Here is a 23793-nt window from a genome sequence, read left to right as displayed (position 1 = left end):
TTTGGGAGGAGCAAAACCTTCACAACATCATCCTAGAATCGTACTCACAGTTTTTGGTCAACATGCTCCATGCAGGTTCATGATCCTAGTGGCATCCCTAGAGAGTCTGACAATACATCATGCGATGTCGCCCACACTTGGCCATCATTCATCATTAGTTGCACAAGGGGAACAAAACAACGGATGCTCTTGTCAACTTTGTGGTATGATCTCACACCCCCTCCCTATAAATCACTTGGCAAGACCTTCCTCAGGTGGCTCGCAACAGCCACTGTGGTGAAAACCTCGGCTTGCCCACTCTCCGCACGCGTCACATCCAATCAAATGCTGGCCCATGTGAGTGGCGTATCGCATGGAGTACAATAGGCGAGAGTGTGCAACCTCTCGCCTAACTACTGTACCCTCGACACACCTCCACAATGATTTTTAATGATGGCAAATGATGGCTTATACTCCATGCATCACCACTTCTACTGAACACGAACACGCTATGGGCACCCGCGGCCTTCTCCTGGAGCTTCACTGGTATCACATTTTTATCTTTTCCTTTTTTGCATCATGGGTGTTAGCAAGTGGGGTCCGGGTGTAATTGGGACATTTAAGCTCGCTCCACACCTATAAACACTTAACTTAAAATATATAAAACCGCCCTAAGTGGCGTCCAGGGCATCTTGAATTGGTCTACGGGCAAAACCCTTGGGTTGGCCGTATTCGGCACCGTGTTTTTGTCAACAAAAAATATTGAGGAAATTATATTATTTAATTTAATAATCGACTTTCTTAGACATAATTTTCTATAAGATGCAATAACCAGTTTTTAATGCTGAGATTGTATCTTATTAGTCGTTTTTCGGAATCTGTTTAGTTTGTGGATATGATGTGACTAAAATATTTATAATTCACAAATTCACTTTGTATCAATGTGGCACATGACTTTGATGACACACATATCTAATATGGCCTTTGATCAAGTATAGAAACTCATTCTATGTTTTCATAAATTGATAGTTTCAATTTAGATATAAATCTGAAAATTTATACACTCATAAATAAATGTTAAATTTTCATCTAACTTTTAACAACCATTGTGTTTATAAAAAAATGTGCCGGAAGTTGGTGAAAAAATATGAACTTGATGTCCACTCAGTATAATCACATATTTTCATGCTTTATTATTATCATGTATAGCAGTAGTAAAACATTTGTCATACATGCTAGATATTTGAGTTCACAGTAAATCATTATTTTATCATTTGATGGAAATATTTTAATTACTAATTTTTGCATAATCTCATAGTAAAAAATATACTAAAATCTGATGAACACTTTAAATACGCCTATATTTTGATATAACATTATCTCAAGATACTTGAGTCATATGACATGTAAACTAACTTCTAAGTTAATATGAAACTAGACACATAACTTCAAAATTTGATAACATGATGATAATATTATAATTTATTTCTATTAAAATAAATATCATTTATCATCTAAAATTTTGAAATTAAATTTGAGTGGTACGAACTTCATAGAAACTCATTGACTTCATAAAAAAGCCGATGATGTCACAAAAATAATGCTATCAGAGGAGATCACAGAATTCAAATTTTATTAGAGTCTGGGTAGACAGTAATATATTTGATTCAACATGACAATTAATCTACGTAAGATATGAAAACTGATTCGTGGTGTGTAGTGTATTTGTGATAGGGAAATTATATGTGGCTGGTTCATGACATATATATGTTATGGGTTGACAGAATATGTGGTGGATCATGTCCTTATGTGATGGTGTATTTCTACAGGGTACAACACAAGGAAATACTTGGATGAGGAGACTATTTATTCCTGTTAGAATGAAAAGCAGTTAAGAATAAAGAGGGAGACAGGAATGAATAGCCAGAATTAGTTGGTTAGTCCATGCTAAATGTAATGGATCTGTCTCTCCCTCCTTTCTCTACTGCTCCCTCCCTCCCTACATTTATCACTCTCAGACTCCTCTCTTTCCCCTTTTCTCTCTCATTTTATGTCTCCCTTCCTCTCTCTCTACCTCCCTCCCTCTCATTCCCTTCATCTCTCTATGATGGGGAACAGCTGAGAAACCCAACGATAAGCCTAATGACTGTCAGTTATGGACCTGAACAGAAATTAACGAAAGTTTCCATTTTTTTATTTCATAAGTGCATATTTCCATTTCCCACTCACTCTCTCTTCTACTCCCATTTCTCACCCCCTCCCTCCCTCCCTCCCTCTCTCTCTCTCTCTCTCTTCCCCTCTCTCTCACTCTTTCTCTCTTCCCTACATTTCTCACCCTCTCCCTCCCTCCCTCTCTCTCTCTCTCTCCCTTCACCCCTTCTCACTCTCTCTCTTCCCTACATTTCTCACCCTCCCCCTTCACCCTTTCTCACTCTCTCTCTTCCCTACACTTCTCCCACTCTCTCTCCATTTCCTCCGTTTCACACTCTCCCTCCTCTCTCTCTATCCCGTCCCTCCATTTCTAACTTCTACTCTCCAACTCTCTCTCCTTGTAGTTTCACTCTCCCTCTCTCTCTCTCTCTCTCTCTCTCTCTTCCCTCTCAGTTCTCTCTCACTCTCTTTCTCTCTCCATCTCATCGTTGCTTCCTTCCTCCTGGTTTCACATTTGCAACCAGAACTTTTCCGCAAATCTCCCATCAAGTTAATAAAGATAAAAAATGTTCCAAGGGGAGGCCAAATTTTCACTCTGCTCGCTGGATATGGCCCGGACCTTATAAATAGTCGATACTCAGATCTACATATCTCTTGGGTGTTTTCCGAGATCTTTGAGGTGTCCACCGACGAGGAACGGAGAAGATGCCGCCCATGAAGGCCTCTCAGGTTGTGGCCTTGCTAGATCTCAGATCACACCCAGAAGGAGGCTTCTACTCTGAGACCTTCAGAGACGATTCCATTCGTCTCGCCGCGTCTCAGCTCCCGCCTCAATGTAAGTTCGCTTCGATCTGGCTAACTCTCGGCATACAACTTCAAGAATTATTCCCAACAATGTCAGAATTATAATCAACCGAAACTATCTAAAGAGAGAAATGGACTAACTTGAAATTGCCCCATAATTTTGCTCGACGGAGTAGAAATTCAAAGGGTATTTTCCATGAGAGGGTGGCGGGAATTTTCCCCGGAAATGGTTGATAGATCTCCATATTTCAAGGCGATTATCAGAATGATTGGATATTGAGGATTTCTAATCCCCTTTACATTTCAAACTTCTGATGCAGACAAAGTTGACCGTCCGATCAGCACCTCGATCTATTTCCTACTGCCATCCGGAAACGTCTCGCTCCTCCATCGCATCCCCTGCGCTGAGACCTGGCACTTCTACTTCGGAGAACCTCTCACTGTACAAACAAAAGACTGTTTTTTCTTCAACCCATCTCTCATACTTCAACTCTTATAAAAAAAAAAAGAAAAAAAAACAAACTTTTATCATACTCTAATCTTGCTCTTGTCAGGTGTTCGAGGTTCAAGAGAATGGGGAGCCCAAGTACACTGTGCTGGGCACCGACTTGGAGTCTGGTCAGATACCCCAGTACGTTGTTCCACCGAACACTTGGTTTGGATCTTTTCCCACCATGGATGTGGAATCGTACGGTGGGGATTCGCTCATCATGGCACCCAAACGCGACCCAGAGATCCATTATTCTCTGGTTGGCTGCACCTGCGCTCCGGCCTTCCAGTTTGAAGATTTTGAGATGGCTTCTTACTCGGGGATCCTCTCCCAGGCCCCCAAGGCTGGTCCTCTGATCCACTATCTGACGCCTAAGGAATAAACTGATCTTTTCTCAGTTTTTTTCATCAAGTATATCTACTTGGAACATGGTTTTTTACAGTGAGAGTTTTCAAAGGCACCAGTTTTCCACTTTTTTAACAGGTTGAAAGAAATCTTGCTAAGGTGAAAGCCATCCTTGATTTGGTTGGGGAGAGGGCAAACGAGTGCAATGAAGACATTGCTATCATTCGTGTCGGTGGTTAGTGGTTTGATCAATCCAAAATGTAGCATGGTAGAAGTTAGCCATTACAGCATAATCATCCTTGAATTCTGACTGGTCACAATGAAGATAGGATTGTTATGGAAAAAAAAATTATCTTCACCGACACTTTGGCATTTAAGACTTTAATAGGCCTCTCCACCTCTTGGGCTTCGAGTTTGTTAATCATAATGGGAAAGCAAAAGTATCTACTTAATATTTTGGAGAAGACCTGAGTTCCCGGTTATAAATTTGAACTGTCCCCCATCGAAGCCCATCCCAATCTTTCAAAACATTCTTCTCTACTTGAGGATGCCAAAGAATATTGAAAATTTATTAGGAAACCCATCCATCTAATGGTTGGTAGGTTCTACCATGATAGACATCTGACTGAAATTTGCACAATAAAAAGAAAAAACTAATCAAATAAGATCATTTTTTCAATTCTTTGTTTGGGTTATTTCAAGATGTGGATGCTTGATCTCTGTAAGTATCAGCACGGTCCTTAGAAAATCTTATCTCCTCATATTCTTCCCAATCAGTATCTTCCAAAAAATATATTCTTCCCTATCAGCATCATCAAAGGTCCTTGTGAATCTTCTCACCACTTTCAGTCCCATCAATAGGATAGGGTGATCAAAGAAAATAAGATAGACAAATACACGGTGCCCAAGGAGAGGGATGCATAGGTCCCTCTATCTTAGGACATAAAGTCCATTTACACTAATAGGGTTTTTCACCAAATTACACATAACTCATTACTGACTAACATAGTTATTGACCAGAATAATAGATAGATTAATCAATCTCTGATTATTTAACACTAATTATTTCTCACCGCACCAACTCGTGGGGCGAAACTACACTATGAGTCCAAGAAGTTACATGGAGTTTGATAAACCCTTTATCAGAATCTAACTGTCGACAGTTACCGCCTACATATGATCCCCCTTAGTGCAGCAATACTGATAAAAAATTGTTGGTGTCTTAAGTACAAGGGTCACTGATAAGGAATGCGAACATTAATTTGTGAAAATATCAATCTATTGTTGGGTTCTCGGGACTTGTTGGTTTTCTGAAATCTCATTTTGAGAAGTTGAATAAGCAAATTCAATTTACAGTTTCTGTATGACTTTTAAGATGATCACATCTCCTTGTGTGGAACTAATTCCCCTTTTCACTTTGATCTCTTAAAGATTTTCTCCAATTTGTTCACATACCCCGCCTCTAGACATATACATGTGATTGTTCAATGATGGATATCCTATTTTAACACATTCAGCCCATCTTAAAGCTTTAATTCATCTTACACCCATAAAATATAATTAAAGAGGAGGGGGGGTTTCATCGAAAGAGGGGAGAAGACAAAGGGGTGCCTAAATGTAGCTCTCATAGACAATTAAAATGTGTGCCCACTCTATTCATACTTATGAATTAGACTAGATAGTGATATTCTATCCAGATACTTCAATGTCCTTCTCGAGAATCCTTTGAATATGCATATTTAGAACACATATTTAAATATTAATGATCTATGGATTATGATATCATCATAATTCATTAAGTCGGATCATGTATTCATTGACTTCATTACAAGCATCATACATGCATGATAATTAACACATTGTATTAATTAAAATAGAAAAATATATTGAATGTGTGATTGGCTTATTGCTCATATATATTTTGACCAATATCTCCATCATCTTTGTCGCGGAGTTAATACATCTTCTTCATTGATTTTATCCCCTTATATACTAGGGGTGGATAATCCCATCTTGACCACTAAATTACCTTTGTGTACTTCTTTCTATACTCGAGCTAAGATGTGTTTCAATCCCATAATTAGAGACTCATACATCTTAGTCTCAACATAACTGTCCAAGCACTATATGTCCTCAATGGCTCAAGTAAACTAACCACATGTATAATTATGACATGAATCAACCTGATTAATATCTAGGTATAATTCTAATGGGGAATTCATACAAAATAGTCGAGTGCACTCTGTTCCTATGGCACACTTAATGTATGTTTGTGTCTCCACATTAATGGCAAAATGATCAGACAAATTTATCAGACAAGTAGGATCACAAAGAGCTGTTATTTAATATTTTGATGACCTTCTTAAGTATCCTTTTAAAATGAATATTCAAGATACAATTTAAAGACTAGTGGCCTTCCTATTGCGGTCTCATCATAACTCACATAATCATTTTATATGTTTAGGATCTTCATTATAAACATCACATAAGAATAGAAATGAATACATATTTATTTCAAGATACTTAAGCATGAGATGGAAGTGTGATTATCTTGACAGTCCTCTGTCTATCCATAAATGATTTTGGATCTATAAGTAGACCTCTTCATCTATGAAAAAATGCACCTTTGGATTTTGGTTCTATTTAAGTTTAGTGAAGTGATGTGCTCTTTAAAAATCTTGTTTGGGTTAAATCTTGAATTTCTAGAGTGGAGAAATGAAGTGGCAGTGATCTGATCAAGATTTGTGAATAAAAGGCACCACTTGGCCCATTAGGTACATGACAACGAGCTTTGTCTCATTTTTTATATCCTTTTTTATTCTCATTTCTTTGTCTTTTACCCAAATTATCATCTGAAAGGATAATCTATGGTTTCACCTTTCCACAATCCACAGTTGACTTTGCACCCTCCACAGTGCAAATCCATGTCCCTTTATACTATTACGATTGACGATAACTCTGTCTCTCTCATTCCACTCTACCGAGTGTTAAAGTGTATCCACCGCCTTTTATGCCATAATCAGCTAATATAAAACCAATTATACTCCACTCACTCCTCTTACACTACACACATTTACCACAATCTATTACACGCTTACATTATTGAACCGTCAACTAAGATATTTAAAATAAAATTAAGCATTTATCTCTAAAATTTCTCTAACTCCCACTATTATTGTATAAAATTTAAATAAATTAGGTTAATTAGGATAAATATTTCTCACCATCTTATAATTATTTTGAATATCTATCAATATTTATCTTTCATTTAATTTGATTCAGTTTTTAAATGTATATAAAATACTAATATATGTATAAACAAACTAAAATTTTACTTTTTCAATACCTACTCCATGAGGATTAGTCATTTTGTGCTTGTAAAGAAAATTATGAATATTGACGCATAAATCAGAAACCTAATAAAACATTTGTAAGCCTAATTTCCAGTTTATCAGATGCTTGCCACCACCACTACTACTAATGGTTGTGACCCTTTGACACAGCAAACCCTTAGTGTTTATTTATCCATTTCTGAAATTCTATATGATTGAAATACTGCATTTCTTAATTTTATGAAATTTTTTTTTACTCCCCTTTCCATTTTTTTTGTCAAATCCAAACCACAACCATTCGACCTAAGGACAGCCAAACTGTCTGTTGACTAGTCCATCTATTAGGCCGACCCAGACTATATATTCTTCTGTATCCCCGTCTACATATAATCTTCTCAGTAATGTAACATCTCTGGCTTGAACGAGCTCATAACAGACTCATATTATAAGAATACTTAATGGGGGTCTCTGGGACGTACCATTGATTTTTTGGATTCATTTCTTTTGTACCTACTTCTATACATTTTTCTTTCAGTGACATAAAGATTCAAGATTGAACCATTTTAAACCATAATCATCTTATATTTTGAAATCTTACGAATGACTTGAGGGGGGATCCCTTGGATATACCACTTATTCTTAGGATTCATGGTTTTCACAATAAAATTGGTTTTTTAGGATGAAAGACAAATTCTCCCCCCCGTATCCTTGAGAGTTAAGTGCAGAGATAACATCTATGGAGTAATAGAAAATATGACTCTGGGCTCATCCCAAAATCATTGAAGATGAGGAAACGTTACTAAGGGCTCAGTCTAGCACAAGAATGAGAGCTGTTACATTTTTTTATGATAGGACATGTACTGCTTCTGGGGACCTGAATTGGTCTGTGGGAACCTCTAATTGACAATTAGTGGCTTGATAACTTAATTCGGCTAAAAATTGAGGTGCCGAAACACTAAACATGGATAATTCCTCCTCTATAACACACTAGGAGTCAACCCAGACTAAATAGAAACAATGTCCTGTCCTACACTTGTATCTCCATCACCATTATAGTGTATTCTATCTTCTTGGCACCCAAGTCTATGTTGATTTAAACAAAATTAGCCAATAATGTTAGCTACTGTCTTAAACGCTCAACTAGAATGATAAATCCTCAAATTTCAAAAGTCTGTCGCATAACTAGGCTCAAGCAACCAATAGAAATAAAACGTTTCGGGACGAACAATAAGTCAGTAACGAGATTCACGTTTTAATTTCTAAAATCAAACAGCAGTACAAAAGAAACATCAAATTCAGGAGAACCAGAGCTATCACAGAAGAAAGAGACTTTATTAACTTGAATGCAGGAGAGACGTACCCCTTGGCTGCCACCAAGTCTACACCTTCCGGCAAACATCTCCTTCGCAGACATACCCAGCTGGTGCTGCCCCACCTTCACCTTCCTCTTCTTCTTCTTCCTCTTCCTCTTCGTCATCGTCGCTGCCAAGGAAACTCGTGCCAGTGAAAGGATACGCGGCGGCACCACGCATCTCGATCATGTCCCTCGCCTCCGTGGTCACAGTCCGACCAGAAGGACCAATGGCTATGAGGGAGGGAATTCCGTCTATCTTGAACCTCCTGTCAAGAAACTTCTTTCGCGGGTCGCCGAAGGGGAGAGCCAGCCATGGCATACTGGAGAAGTACTCATTGAAGGAGCTCTGATCTCGGTCGCTGGAGACGAAGACCACTTCAAAGGCGCTGTCTTTGGCCTTGATTTCATTGTAAACTTGCACCAGCTTGGGCGTGAAGCCCCTGCATGGCGGGCACCAGTGCGCCGAGAAGTAGATCAGCACGTTCTTCCCCACCAACTCTGACACAGGCACCTGAAACGGACCCCCAAAACATGGAAGATCAGACAAAGCTCAGATGGATGACGGTTCATGGACGGATGGGAAATGGAACGTCATCCATCGTGGACAGTTATCCTTAATTAGCCCGTTTTTGTTCTTCCCCCGTCTGTTCCGTCATCCATTGCGTCCAACCTCTCAAATCTGAACAAAGTAAAACGGCAAGCCCTGTGATGGATGACTGTGGGATTCACCACATCTCGACGACGACGACGTCAAAGAAACCGTCATCGTAGAACGACCGATGGAATACAAAGTTTCAGTCATCGTCAACAGGACCGGTCTTCAATTTATTACCAAAATTTAGCGAATATGAACGTTAACGATGACGGAGGTTTGGCGTCAACGTTCCTCGTCAGACCCCAGTTGACTGAACGGAAGATCCCACTAAATCCCGTTCCGTCCGAGTAGGGTTCTGACGTTGATGCGTAACGTCGACGACGATACCAACGAGGATTTAAAAATCTCAGTCAACGTCATCGTCAACCAGGATCGATGAACTTGGCATTCGAAATCAGAAATCGACGAAGGTTGACACCAACCATCGACGACCCATAATTCATCAACGTCATCGTCAACGATGGACGATGCCGATGATGTATAGGCAACGGTTGACGAGAAAGTCAGCGGCGGTCTTACCTTGGTGCCGTCTTGACCGATGACGAAATCGAGATTGCCGGACACGAGGACAGACTCGAGAGTCTGGGACTCGTCCCGCTGCCTCTCGAGCTCCGCGAGCTCAGCCAGCTTCTCCGGCGAGAAGGGGTAGGCCTCTGCGCCGTGTTCCTCGACGAGCTCGGCGGCGTTGGCGTTCAGTGTCTTCCCGTCGGGCGCGATGAGGACGAGGATCGGCAGAGTGCTCAGCTCAAAGTACCGGGCGAGCTTCTCTGTGACCTTGTCCTTTGCCGGCACGGCCAGCCATGGTACTTCCCCTGAGGGCTCTTCGTCGTCCAGAAAGAGAGAGACTATCTCCAATGGCTCCCCTTTGTTCTTGAGTTCGTTGTACATCTCTGCAAGTATGGACTCGAACTCCACGGCTGGAGGGTAAGATCTGACGGAGAACAAGAGGCCCACGAGCTTCCCTTCGATCTCCGATATTGGAACCTGCCTCATCGACAAAACGAAGGGGTGAGTTTGAAAGAGCCGATTCTCAAATTATCCTTTCGCAGAAGTCTGTGAATCATCTTGGATTGAGCAATCCCAATAAAGGGTGAGGAAGAAAGATTTTCTTCTTTTGAGACATGAGTATCAGAGCTGCACTTCTGATGTATGAGAAAAAGCTTGTTGATGCTGAAACACACTTCCACTCCAGGGTAATAATATGCATGATTAAATCGGAAATAACTTTTGTTTCATTCTAGAGCTGGTAGTTGGCTCCGTTGTATTGCCTTTGTATGTTTACCTGACATCCATGGCTACTTCTATGCATTAGAAATTAAAGGTAATAAAATCTCGATAGCTGGAAAGACAAGACTGCACAAATCGTACCTTGTCGCCATTGTTCTTTACAACGAAGTCCCGAGCTCCGAAGGTGAGGAGACTCTTCAACGTCTGATTCCTACGAGCCTCTTCTTCCTCTTCCTTGAGCTGAGCCAGGCGCTCGGGGGTAAAGGGGAACGCCGTCGTCCCGTACTCTCTCACGACGGAAACGGCGTCGGTGGTGAGCACCTTGCCAGTGGACCCGTCCAGAACGACCAAATGCGGGATTCCCCTCACATTGAAGAGATCCTTGATTCGTCTCCGCGACGACGAATCAGAGAACGGAACGGCCAGCCACGGCATTTCGGAGAAATACTCGGCGAAAGTGTCGTCATCCCGATCGGACGAGACGAAGACGACCTCGAAACCCTTGGAAGCGAGCTCGACGTAGGCCTCCGCCAGAACAGGCGTGAACTGCCGGCAAGGCGGGCACCAGTGCGCAGAGAAGTAGATCGCCACCGTCTTCCCCGCAAAATCCGCCACGCGCACCTGCAATTCCCGATCTCGATCACCGCGAACATCATCTTCTCAATCGATTCTTTCGATCACCGCGAACATCATCGTCTCAATCGATTCTTTCGATCTTACCTTCTCTCCGCCGTTCCGGACGACGAAATCTCGCCCCTCGCCGGAGAGGAGCGACGAAAGATCGTGGATCTCTTCGCCGCCGCCGACGACAGCTCGCTCCATAGTCGCGCTCTCTACCAATGAACGAAGAAACTACGCGGAAAGAGAGGACGGACTAGACTATTTATAGGGGAGCATGCTTGTCACGGAAGAAAAGAATAGACGAAACTGAACATACAGGGGTATTTACGGTAAATCAGGCAACCCCTCGTTGACTTTTTTGAATTCGGTCTTGGTCGGTGGACGGAGGCTTAGGAAATCCCGAAACTGTCCACGTTGCGCTCGCGGGCGGAGAGGCGGGAGGTGAGCACGGCGTGGCCCTCCTTGAGCGGCGGCGCCGCCGCCGCGGCGGGGGGCTCGTCGGCGGCGACGGCGTCGATCCTCCGGGCCGCCTCTTTCATAGTGGGCCGGTTATCGGGTTTCGGGTCGGTACAGGAGGCCCCGATCCGGACCAGGCGTTCCATACACGCCATGGACTTCTTGGAGAAAATCTCCGGGTCGACGAGCTCCGCCTCCCGCCGCTCCGCCACCGCCGCCGCCGCCCACGCCACCACGTCGGTCCCGCCGGCGCCGCTGCTCCAGTACTGCGACGGGTACTTCCCGGAGACCACCTCCAGGAGGACGACACCTAGGCAGAACACGTCGGACTTGGGTGACAGCTGGCGGCCCTCCGCCGCCTCCGGCGCCCGGTGTGCCGCCATGTTCGCCGCCGCCTTGTCCGGGTCCAACAGACCCGCCAAGCCGTAATCTGCGACCCGCGGCTCGTAATCCGGACCCAGCATGACGTTGCTGCTCTTGAGGTTGCCATGTGGCAGCTCCGCCCCCGCCAGCTCGGCGTGGAGGAAGGCCATCCCGCGGGCGATCCCCTGCACGATGCGGAGCCGCGTCGGCCACGTCATTCCCACGTGGAATGCCCCCCTGTCACCTGGAGAGGGACACATCAGCATGGATATCGGCCACGTGGAGAGGGGAGGAAGGGAGGGGGGGACCCACCGTGGAGGGCGTAGTTGAGGGAGCCCTGGTCGAAGAAGTCGAAGACGAGGAGGCGCTCGGCGTCGGTGAAGTGGTAGGCGATGGGGGGGAGGAGGTTGGGGTGGCGGAGGCGGGCGAGGCGGCGGATCTCGCCGTCGAAGGCGGGCTCGGCGGCGCCGTTGACGGCGCGGAGGCGCTTGACCACGACCGTGTCGTCGGTGGGGAGGAGGACCCTGTAAGTGGCGCCGACGGCGGTGCTGGCCAGCAGCTCCGCCGCGGACTTCAACAGGTCAGGCAGGGCCAGCGGGGGCTTATCCTGGTCCAGCATCACCAACGCCCCCCCCTCGGCCGTCCTACCCGAGCCCGAGCCCGAGCCCTTCCCGGTGGAGGACGAGCCGCTCTTCCCGGACTCGCTCCCCCGGCCGGACCCCCCCGGCTCGACCCGCGCCGGACCCGGGTCCGGACCGCCGCCGTCCTCGAACCCGAGCGTGTCGAAGACTCCCGTCCGGCGGCGCTTGATGATGAACACCCCCGAGAGGAGCGCGAGGAAGAGCGTCGCGAGGACGACCCCCACGATGGTGGTCCGCCACGACAGCACCTCCGTCCCGTCCTCCGGCGGCGCCGCCGCCGCCGCGGCGGCCGCGGCGGCGGAGCAATTCCCCTGGAAGCAGAGGTCGGCGTTGCCCTGGAAGGCGGTCTCGCCGAACTTCCTCAGCGACTCCGGGACGCGGCCCCGGAGCTTGTTGTTGGAGACGTTGAAGGAGGAGAGCGAGGGGGAGTCGAAGGCGGGGACGGCGCCGGAGAAGAGATTGCCCTCCAGGTGGAGCTCCCTGAGCAGGGGGAGCTCGGAGAGGGAAGAGGGGATCTCGCCGGAGAAGGAGTTGGCGTCGAGCCAGACCTTCTTCAGATGGGCCATGCCGGAGAAGAAGTCCGCGGCGAGGTCCCCGGAGAAGGAATTCCGGGAGAGGAAGACGGACTTGAGCCCGAGGAGGGAGCTGAGAGGGGGCACCTCGCCGGAGAACCGGTTGTCGCTTAAGGCCACGCTGCGGAGGCTGGCCAGGTGCGAGAGCGCGTCGATGGCGTCGCCCGTGAGCTTGCCGGACAGACCCATCCCGCCGAGCCGCAGCCCCGCGACGGCGCCGCCGGCGCAGACCACGCCGACCCACCGCGACCGCGTCTGGTTGCACGGGTCCCCCTCGCCCCACCCCGCCAGAGCCGCCGGGTTCCCTATCGTGCTCCGGAACATGACCAGCGCGAACCCGTCCATCATCGCTGGCGTAATCTCCGGCAGGTCGTCCGGTATGTTGTCCGGCAACTCGTCATCCGTCCCGTCCTGCGCCTCCACCGCCGCCCAGAACAGCAAGAACAAGAAGAGGAGCTTTGGAAAGACCATGCCTTTGGCGGATCTCTGACCCTCCTCACCGTCTACTTCCTCTCTTCCCCCTTGTTCTTCTTCTGGGTGGAGGCGGACGGTGGGCGCGGAGCGCCTAAGAATAGGCATGGCCGGGGTTTGACTTGGTCAACAACTTCCATGGAAAGGGAGAAACGAACTCGTTGATTAATAAGCAAAGGAGATGGTCATCAGAGAGAGGAGGAGGAGAAGGCGGAGAAGATGTTACAGTGGCCCGGGTCGGCGAGGTGGGCGGCTAAGTTGTCGAGGGGGCCTTGGCCGGTGTAGACGGCCTGGAAGCAGAAGCCGAGGAAGGCCAGCATGGCGAGCCGGCCGTTCTTGATCTCCTTGGTGCGGAGGATCATGACCGGCTCGGGCGAGCCCCGGCCCCACATCATCGGGTCGAACCAGAGCCCGCCGGGGTAGCCCACGTCGGGCTTGGGGTTCTTCCGGTTCGGCAGCCTGGGCTCGATGTCCACGGACCCGGGGTTCAGATAGTCCGCCCATCTCCGCCCTTCCACCCAGGCCATCAGCGCCATCTGCACCGCGAACAGGGTCCACGGGTCCGCGAAGTACTCTCTCTCGCCCGCGTCGAACCAGGAGAAGCCCTCCATGAAGCCCAGCTTCTGCAGCGTCTCCGGGATGAGGATCCCCGCCACCGCCAGCATCGCCCATCTGCTGTGCATCAGCTCCGCCTGCGCGAACCATCTCAGCAGCTCCGGATCGGACCCTAAAACCGCATTTCTTTCACGATTTTCCAAGTACAAATCCGAAGCATGAACACGAAGAACACGAAGAACACTCACCGAGCCCTAGCGGATCGAATCCGAAATCACCGGGAAGGCTGCGAGGAGAAATGCGGTTGAATGTTTTAATAAAAGTTTGGGAAATCGGAAATCGGAGAGGATTGGGGAAGGGGATTGGGAAGAACATTACCTACCTTCCATCGAGCCACGCCGGGGCGGAGCTCCCGGGAAACCACAGAGGCCTGTCCGGCGGAAGCGGCTCGCAGACGGAAGAAACCCCGCCCTTCTTCGCCGCCGCGACCGTCCTCCTCCTCAAACGCGCCGGAGAGATCCGCTCAGCCGTCGATCTCGCGCTAAACTCACAGATTTCGAAATTCCTCAAGCGTAAGAAGAAATTCGATCATCAATCGATCGAGGACGAGCTCCAATTCGAAATACCTCGAGAAAACGCCGGAGATCGCCAACGAAGCCGTCGCTGCCGCCATGAGAGCTTCCCCCCAGCGCAAATCGCAGAACAAGAGCTTCAAACTTCCATGGCGGCTTATCAGAAAACTCTCTTCCGGATAGAGAGCGCCGCAACGCGCGCCACGTGGAAAAGGCCGCGCCTCCTTAATTACCTTCTAGGCCTTTCTTATTGGGCCGTAGCCCAACCGTCATAATGAAATACTTGATTACTAATTAAGATCCATCGCCATCGTTAAATTGCCTCTTCTTTTCGAATAGTTTAATCATGAACAGCGATAACTCTTGCGAATATCGCGGAGAAGAGGGCATGATCCGCCGCGAAATTCTCGTTGCTTGGATTCTCTCTTCTCCCTTAATCCGCTCAGCGAGGAGTATGGATCGGAGATCGGCGCAACGACCGAGCGAAATCTCGGCGAGATGAAGGTTTAAATTCGAGGTATTGTAGGGTTTTGATTCATCAGTTCATCGCGGAGCGATGGCGGGAATGTTTGGGGCGTCTTCCAGCGGGAAGTACGGTGTTAACCAGCGGCGTTGGATCCCGGCGGCGCTTCTCCCCTACAGAATTCTTCTCGTGATTCTGTGGATCGTCGCCTTCTCTTCGGCGGCGATCTGGCACGGTCGATTCACCGACGTTGTGAGAGTATCTCGAAAGAGGCCGCCGAGGCCGGTGCCATTACTGCGGCCGAGGGCGTTTAATCTCACGCAGTTCGGCGCTGTTGGTGACGGAGTGACGCTCAATACGGCGGCGTTTGAGAAGGCGGTAGCGGCGATTTCGCGGCTAAGTAGTGAGGGTGGTGGGCAGCTCAACGTGCCCTCTGGCGTTTGGTTGACCGGGCCCTTCAATCTCACCAGTCACATGACCCTTTTCCTTGAGGAAGGGGCTGTCATCCTTGGATCAGATGTAAGTTTCTTCCTCTTCGTTCCTCTAAAAACTTCTGATGTTTTCGCTGATCATGGTGATTTCATTTCCGTTTGGAAAATTAATTGCCATTTTCTCCGCTTGGGTGTTCTCAATTTAGTCATACGATTTATCGATGAGGGTATGAATTAAAGAGATCAGAGTTTCTTTTTTCTTTCCCTGTTTAAATATAACTCCTTGCTACTATGATTTGTGCCTGTGAGAAAGACACATTTGTCATCCTTGGATCAGATGTAAGTTTCCTCCTCTTCGTTTCTTTAAAAACTTCTGGTGTTTTCGCTGATCATGGTGATTTCATTTCCGTTTGGAAACTCATATGCCATTTTCTCCGCATGGGTGATCTCAAGTTATTCGTACGATTTATTGATTAGGGGTTTGAATTGAAGAAATCAGAGTTTCTTTTTTCTTTCCCTGTTTCCGTATTTCTCCTTGCTACTATGATTTGTGCGTATAAGAAAGATGCATTTGAATTGATCGAGATTCATCGTCTGATAAGGGCATCGAGAAAAGTCATTCATGTACTCCGATTTGATATTAATCCGCCCTTATATGAAATATTTTCTTGGCATTACAGGATGAGAAACTTTGGACATTGATGCCCCCATTGCCGTCATATGGACAAGGACGGGATCACAAAGGTCCCAGATATGGTAGTCTGATTCATGGCCAACATCTGAGAGACATTGTTTTGACCGGTGAGATCATTTACATACAAACTTCCCCTTCCCTCAGACTATGCCTCAGTAATTCATTCTTAATTTGCATAATAATTGATTTCACAAGGTTATGTCTCAGTCGAAATGACCAAAATACCGAATGAAGAATTGTAACACTAACCTTGCAGAACCTTGTGGATAAAGTTTTCTTCTAGAACGTTGTTCTTGAAGATCTTTTTCTTCCTAGTATGAATTTTTATTGACCTTGTAACATGAATTTGAATCTAAATTGAATTAGTAACATTAATCTTTAGAACATGTGTAATAATTATATTCCCTGTACGTGGCTTTGACAGGGCACAACGGTACGATTGATGGGCATGGCCAGAAATGGTGGAGAAAATTTCGGGAAAAAAAGCTCAGCCACACGCGAGGCCCACTATTGCAGCTTCTGTGGTCTAGAGACATCGTCATATCTAACATCACTCTGCAAAACTCTCCTTTCTGGACTGTTCATCCTTATGACTGCAGGAACGTGTCGATTGTTGGAGTCACTATCTTGGCCCCTGTTTTTAATGCGCCAAACACTGATGGCATTGACCCGGGTACTACTACTACCTCTTTCTTCGTTTATGCTGGTTTCTTGGCTTTTGGTTTTTCCAGCATTTTTTTATTTTTTCGTTGAGTTGATGATTTATTATACTCTGGCAGATTCATGTCAGGATGTAGTCATAGAGGACTGCTATATCTGCGTGGGAGATGATGGGATTGCTATTAAGAGCGGCTGGGATCAGTACGGGATCGCTTATCAGCGCCCATCATCCAATATCCTGATACGCAACGTAATCCTCCGCTCCACAGTCAGGTAGGCCATCTTCCATAATCATTATCAGCATCATCATCATCATCATCATTATCAGCAGCAGCAGCATCATTGTCAACTCATTTACATGGTTATTCTCATGGTCGCCATGAGATTTCATCGTCATCCGCGTTATCATTACATTTTCATCGTCATCCGCATCATAGATTAAATTTTTATGCGGACATGAACATAATCATTGTGTGGAATCACTACATAAGAAATGTAGCTAGATTCGCATGATCATCAGGTTTTCCTCATCATCTTCTTTTATCATCATCCTCAAAGTCAACACGTTGACAAGAGTATGGCCATGATCCTCGTTGGAATCGTCACCTAAGAAATGCCGGCCGACTTTGCATTACCATCACATTTTTATTGCATTCTCACATTGTCATTCATGATAATGTTCATCATGGGGAATCAACCCAGTAGCGATTGTGCCTGATTCTGCATGGTCATTATCTTTTGTCTTCATCATCACCATCATCATCATCATCATCATCATCACCAACATCATCATCATCGGCATCATCACAGTCCACACTTCACATGGGTATTGATCATGATCGTCATGTGGAAATGGAGCTCGATTCGCATGATCACCACTGAAGAAATGTTGGCCGAGTACATTCTCATATAGACATACATGATTGTTCGCGATTGTGCCTGATTCTTCATGGCCATTATCTTTTATCATCTTCATCATCATCATCATTTAATTCAAAAAAAAATCATCATCATCATCATATCTTCATGTGGAAATGGAGCCCGACTTTGCATGGTCATCATATTTTCATCAGCACCATCTTCTAACATCATCATTATCATAGTCAGCATTTTTAGATGGGTAAGAGCATGATCATTCGTGGGAGTCGTGGCATATCATGATGATGGTCTTATGGTTTTCATGATGATGATGATGATGGTTGTGATGGCGGTGGATGGACGCAGCGCGGGGATATCTATCGGGAGCGAGATGTCGGGGGGAGTGTCGAACGTGACGGTGGAGAAGGCGGTGGTGTGGGACTCGCGGCGGGGGGTGCGTATAAAGACGGCGCCGGGCCGGGGGGGTTACGTAAGGGACATCACGTACCGGGGGGTGGAGCTGGTGAACCTGCGGGTGGGGATCGTGGTGAAGACGGACTACAACGAGCACCCGGACGGGGGGTTCGACCCGGGGGCGGTGCCGGCGGTGGAGCGGATTGCCTTCGAGGGGGTGCGGGGGCGGGGGGTGCGGGTGGCGGTGCGGATACAGGGCAGCGCAGAGATCCCGGTGCGCGGCGTGAGGTTCAGGGACGTGGCGGTGGGGCTGACCTACAAGAAGAAGCACGTGTTCCAGTGCGCCTTTGTGGAGGGGCGCGTGGTGGGCGCTGTGTTCCCTGCCCCCTGCGCCAACCTTGACCTCTACGACGAGCGCGGCCACCTCGTCCGCCCCTCCCCCACCCCCAACACCACCGACGTTGACTACGACGTCTGATAGTAATAGTAATTGACCCCCCCCCCTCTCTCTCTCTACTCCTCTCTCTACGTCTCTCTTGTCCCTTTTTGTCTCTCTTTCTCTGATTGCTCTCTGCTCCTTGTCTCTCCCTCTTTCTCTGTTTACTCTCTCTCTCTCTCTTTAGTCTCTCTGCTCTCTTATCTTTACCTCTCTCTTTCTCTGCTTACTCTCTGTACACACACACTCTCTCTATCTCTCTTTCTATTTCTCTCTTATCTCTTTTTTATCGATCTCTTCCTTCTTTACCTCTCTCTCCCTCCCTCTCTCTTTCATCTCCCTCTATCTTTTTTATTTCTCTCTTTTATTTATCTCTTCTTGTAAGTAATCGGCCCACGTTCTTTCTCACAGATGGCTGCCTCCCTTATTTGATAGATAAGATAAAAAGCTTTCTTTACTGTTGCGACCAGATATTCTTCAGTACAAATGAAACGTAAATATTAATCTGATTTTTAGTGAATAAGGTTCTACATTAAGATAGACTTGAAATGGTGTGAACTTATGGTTATTCTAGTTATTGCTCAAATCTTCAACGTAGAAAATAATCTGACTTGCACCAACAAATGGTCCACCATTGGAACATATCCAAACCATTTCATGTGCTTAAAAAATGAAGAAAGAAATAGTTTTGAAATAAAATATGTAATCTCCATGACTGCAAAGATAGTTGACTTTTGGCGACTAATTTGTGAGATGAGAATTGAAATTTGGATGATGAAGATTACTAAATTCTAAATCATTAGTCAAATATATTTAACCTAGATATGCAAACGCAATGTTAAGGTTAACGCTTATTTCTATGTCATATCCTTAAAAACTTAGGAGTCGAAATAATTTTTTGATCTCATGATAACATAATTGCTGAGATTTTTTGTATAAAATTTGATGACATATTTAGGCTATTTATTTGAATTCATTAGATTTTAAATTCTGAAATGTTATTTTATGGATGTGATAGGGAGTACTTTAACGCAAGGGTAGTGATTGAGAAAGACTTAGAGGAAGGATATGATATGGGGATAAAAGCTTACCTGAACCTTATATGTGGGGTTCAGGTTTCCTGATGAAGATATTAGAACGGATATGATAACTTAGTAATTGATCTTTTCCACAATATCAATTCATGAGAAAGAAAAGATAAATTTGTATCCTTGTGATTTTGCTCTCACTTGAAGGGAAAGATCCAGAATGGTAGAGTAATAAAAAGGGTATGTAGTAAGTCAGAATCATAAACTAAATTTATAAGCATTGATCCTACAAAGGAAATGCAGCTTTTTATTTTTTTTTAACTTTATATGCAATATTGTATGTGATAATGCTCTCCTTAAATACTCTCTCCTAGCGCATGAATATTACACCCATGCTTGGTGTTTTGGCAACAAACTAGAACAAAATTAAAAAAAGAGAAGAAGAAAATCACCGATCCAAGAAATGCTAGATTTTTTTACTTCATAGACCTACTGTGTCTTTTCTGGACAACACGGGTTGAGGCAATTTCAAATTAGTTTCTCTCTATTCCCAGCCTTCTTTAACATCCAGCCACATGGATGGAAATTAGAGGAAAATAAGAGGTTACCTTGACAATTTTAAGTTGATTCATTGAGGGGATCTTAAGATATTGTGGTTTGACAATGGATGAATCCCAAATCTCTGGTAGATCTATCTTCCTCAATGCCGCCACTGCTGGGTTAGGGTTTTAAATCGCTAATTTGTCAAAAAGAGGTGTTGTAATTCATGCAGACCCGCATAGTCCTCAATCAAATCAATGCAGATCCACAGGTACATGGGTACGTACTTGCCCACTAGTGCTTTAAATAATTAACTTTATTATCTTTCTCTCGTGTTTATTTATTTATTTAAATTCTGCCCTGAAATGTATAAAATAACACACTAGAGAGAAGAATTACACTAAAATTATGTTCCACCCCATTAAACTCATAATGCTAAAACATCATTTGCATGAAAAATAATTGGGCCTGTAAATTATGCAAAACTTCAAATAAAATCTGTAGTTTTAACATAATGGTCCAATTAATGCATCAACTCTAAATCTAACTTAAAATCAGAATAAAATAGTGAAATGACAGCAAAAATAGCCTTAAAATATGTATGATTGCATACATCAAAATGGATTCATCAGCTTGCAAATTCTATCCATAGAATTTTTTGCGTTTTGATATTAATCCCTATAACATTTTTTGGTCAAATATTTATGATAATCTTACCATTTTTATACATGAGTCACGATATTATTTACTCAAGATTAAACTGAGCATAAGACCTCCTTTTATCATTATCTTGAGATTGGGTTTCGATTCAGCATTTATTCTGGTTTTTACTGATATGTTTCCAATACGTTTTTTTAGATTCTTGAAATTTCAAAAATAGGAAAGCACTTAAATATATATATTAAAAATCTCAATATTTGAAAATATATACCTATATTAGATCTCAATATTTTTTCTTTTCAAATGTCAGACTTTTGCACTTTTTACTCTGTTTTTGCAAATCTATGCACGTATTGAAATAATTCTTTGCACAAAGTATTCATAAAATTTCTACAAATATTTTACAAATATGAAATCGCCCTAAAAATCTAGATATCATTTTCATATTCATATGATTAGTGTTGAAATTAGTTTGATATTGAAAATCTGTTATACTAAATACCAAATTGATATTTTTTTTCATCTCATATAAACATTTTCAATAAAGAAATTTATGTATATTAGATAACATTTTTACATCTGATTTATTTAATTTAGGATCATAAGTGCCTAGTCAAATAGAATATTTGACACTTATTTCTAAATATTCATGTCCACTATTTTAGGCAAAGGGAACTAAAAGTCTCATTTTTTTGCAGGACAGAAGGTGGATGCTTGGTGTCCAGATATCTGATGTAAATAAAAACAGTGACATATGTAGGACATGATCCACACAATCGGTGCACATTATGGAGCCACGTGGCACAACCTGAAGCACTTGATGATGATCTATTCGATCAACAATCATGATCATTTGTACCATTGAGCTTTCAATGGGGCGAATGAGATCACACCATGTGGCATGATCCTTTGTCTCGCGAGATCTTGATCAGAAAAAAATCTAAAGGCACCTGATGAATCCAATCATCAACCGTCCATCCAATGGGCAGAATCATACCCATACTCGATGAAGTCGATCCAATGGCTTAGGAAGCTCTCGACATTGATCAACTTCATCCATGAATCACAATGTTACACATGGTGCCATCGTATGTTGCGATGACCAGTTACAAGGTCAGTGGCCAGAAACCCATCAGATCGAAGCAGTTTCAAAAATGAACAACGAGAAATGCTCAAAATTCAAGTGGCCGTAACTTTTGATCCCAGTGGTAATTACGGGCAAAAATTTGTGGGGAGGTGCACCTCTTCACCTTCTCAACACCCATCATATTTGATCCAATAAATTGATATAAAATTAAGTGCTTTTCATGCTTTGGCTAGCCTTTTAAAAAATAGCGCCTTGTGATCATCAAACTCGAGTTCGTCCATCTTGAAAAAGTTTTATTCCATCATATTGCCAATATTTGTGCTTGATGCAACACGTCAAAGCCAGGGCAACATATACAGGCTCACAAATGATTTAGAATTTGGACTTATCTCATTCTCTCTTTGTTTTCACATTGATTTTATCATTCCTAAACCGTCAAACATGTTTCTTACCTTTGATCATGAATTTTTAGATCTTGAAAAAGAGATTAGGTATTCACATTCGCCATAGACTTTATTTCATCATATCATATTCAAATATTCTCTCCATTCATTCATCATATCAAATATTTGAAATATTTCAAATATTATTTTCATCCTTCCCTTTTTGTTCATAAATATAAATATAATTTGGATGTATTTTCAATTCACCTCTGCAGTTGGACCCCTTTCTCAATCTATTACATGGTTATTTAGTGTTTATGGTGAATTCTATTGATATTATTGCATAATGTCAGTTTTCAAAAATGACAAATTAAAACCCCTAAAATGTTATCAATACTCTATAAATAATGTAGGGCAAAAAAGGATTAATCAAAAATAGGCAATGATTCAATTTCTCAATTTTCCTAGGCTTAGATAAGAAATAAATAACTTAACAAGTCAAAAATATATTTTGAGGATTTTTTGCGGTTTTGTAGAATTTATTGTCAAGATGATATACATGTATGTCATCTTAAATGGTTTATCTTAAATTTAGTTAATATTAGAAATGAGAAATATTTTTTAGATATTTTGATAGAATCTATTTAAAGGCAAATATGATATACATGTATTCTATTTTTATTTAATTCTAAATGATAAAAATACATAAAGTAAAATTTTGGACGTCAGTGATAGGGGTTGGTGATGGGTGGCAGAAGCAGAGCAAACCTGCATGAGTGGGCCCCACATCAAAGGGATCTCCTGGTTAAAGGGTTCACCAGAAACTCAGACTTTGATAAAATGGAATGGGATGGGGGCCCTCAAAGTAAGCTAAATTTATGAGGGGATTTGAATGTAATTTTAATGGAAGAGAAATGGGATGAAAATTTGCAATGGCAAATGGTTTAATTTTTGTGTCTAACAGCCTGCTTGACCATGTGATTTCATTACTTATCAAGGATGTACACACCTATGCACATACATTCACACACACACTCCTTTTCAGATACCATTAACTCTAGACCTCCAAATATAACCCTTACCATTAAGATCTCTTGTGGGGTTGTGATTGTAGAAAAAAATATAGATGGCTTTGTCATCAAAAGAGTCATCAACTCTTGCCTTCTAATTCTCCTCATGTACCACCACGCTACTTCTCAGATCATCAACTTGAGGGCATCCATCCATGTGAGGTACATTCATCATCTTTACACACTATTCTTGTTTACATTGATCCTCATCTATATCCATTCCAAATGGTCTTGATTTTGTTATGATGAGGAAATACATGCTCATTTCCACTTCCTGGATAAAGACATTTGTTGTTATCTACAGTCTTAATTGAATAACCATTCCTATCCATTAGTACCCTAAGACATACCTTAATCTATTGTGTATCCTTTTGAACCTTTTCGTTGTGTTTTAGGACTCAAGAATGGAAAAGGGGATTGGTTTGGTCTTTGAACATGATCACAACATTACAATATTGTTCTGAATTATTTTCCTTAAAAC

General features: G+C 43.7%; 5 protein-coding genes across 5 annotated transcripts; 2 read left to right on the top strand and 3 right to left on the bottom strand.

Annotated features, from left to right (window-relative positions):
• Positions 1-2756: 2756 nt before the first annotated feature.
• On the top strand, positions 2757-3904 carry LOC144713995 (RmlC-like jelly roll fold protein). The gene is made up of 3 exons (XM_078588728.1): positions 2757-2965; positions 3255-3376; positions 3489-3904. Exons 1-3 carry the CDS (start codon positions 2836-2838, stop codon positions 3804-3806), a joined length of 570 nt encoding a protein of 189 aa, XP_078444854.1. The 5' UTR covers positions 2757-2835; the 3' UTR covers positions 3807-3904.
• Positions 3905-8329: 4425 nt separating this feature from the next.
• LOC144714052 (DC1 domain-containing protein) lies at positions 8330-11216 on the bottom strand. The gene is made up of 4 exons (XM_078588788.1): positions 11058-11216; positions 10479-10958; positions 9630-10094; positions 8330-8966 (listed from the first exon to the last, which is right to left on the bottom strand). The coding sequence occupies exons 1-4, from the start codon at positions 11157-11159 to the stop codon at positions 8481-8483; spliced, it is 1533 nt and encodes a 510-aa protein (XP_078444914.1). The 5' UTR covers positions 11160-11216; the 3' UTR covers positions 8330-8480.
• LOC144714051 (pollen receptor-like kinase 3) lies at positions 11191-13569 on the bottom strand. Its single transcript, XM_078588787.1, has 2 exons — positions 12090-13569; positions 11191-12021 (listed from the first exon to the last, which is right to left on the bottom strand). The coding sequence occupies exons 1-2, from the start codon at positions 13567-13569 to the stop codon at positions 11348-11350; spliced, it is 2154 nt and encodes a 717-aa protein (XP_078444913.1). The 3' UTR covers positions 11191-11347.
• A 33-nt stretch (positions 13570-13602) lies between these two features.
• Positions 13603-14781, bottom strand: LHCA6 (PSI type II chlorophyll a/b-binding protein (Lhca2*1)). The gene is made up of 4 exons (XM_078588790.1): positions 14643-14781; positions 14399-14557; positions 14265-14302; positions 13603-14188 (listed from the first exon to the last, which is right to left on the bottom strand). Exons 1-4 carry the CDS (start codon positions 14687-14689, stop codon positions 13650-13652), a joined length of 783 nt encoding a protein of 260 aa, XP_078444916.1. The 5' UTR covers positions 14690-14781; the 3' UTR covers positions 13603-13649.
• A 143-nt stretch (positions 14782-14924) lies between these two features.
• Positions 14925-19001, top strand: LOC144714053 (putative polygalacturonase). Its single transcript, XM_078588789.1, has 5 exons — positions 14925-15570; positions 16163-16283; positions 16601-16849; positions 16956-17109; positions 18061-19001. Exons 1-5 carry the CDS (start codon positions 15145-15147, stop codon positions 18584-18586), a joined length of 1476 nt encoding a protein of 491 aa, XP_078444915.1. The 5' UTR covers positions 14925-15144; the 3' UTR covers positions 18587-19001.
• The last annotated feature ends 4792 nt before the right edge of the window (positions 19002-23793 follow it).

This window comes from Wolffia australiana, chromosome 16 (genome assembly GCF_029677425.1).
Source record: "Wolffia australiana isolate 7733 chromosome 16, ASM2967742v1".
Classification (NCBI taxonomy): domain Eukaryota; kingdom Viridiplantae; phylum Streptophyta; class Magnoliopsida; order Alismatales; family Araceae; genus Wolffia; species Wolffia australiana.
Note: the sequence above shows the minus strand (reverse complement) of the source record. Positions and strands in the feature narration are given on the sequence as shown.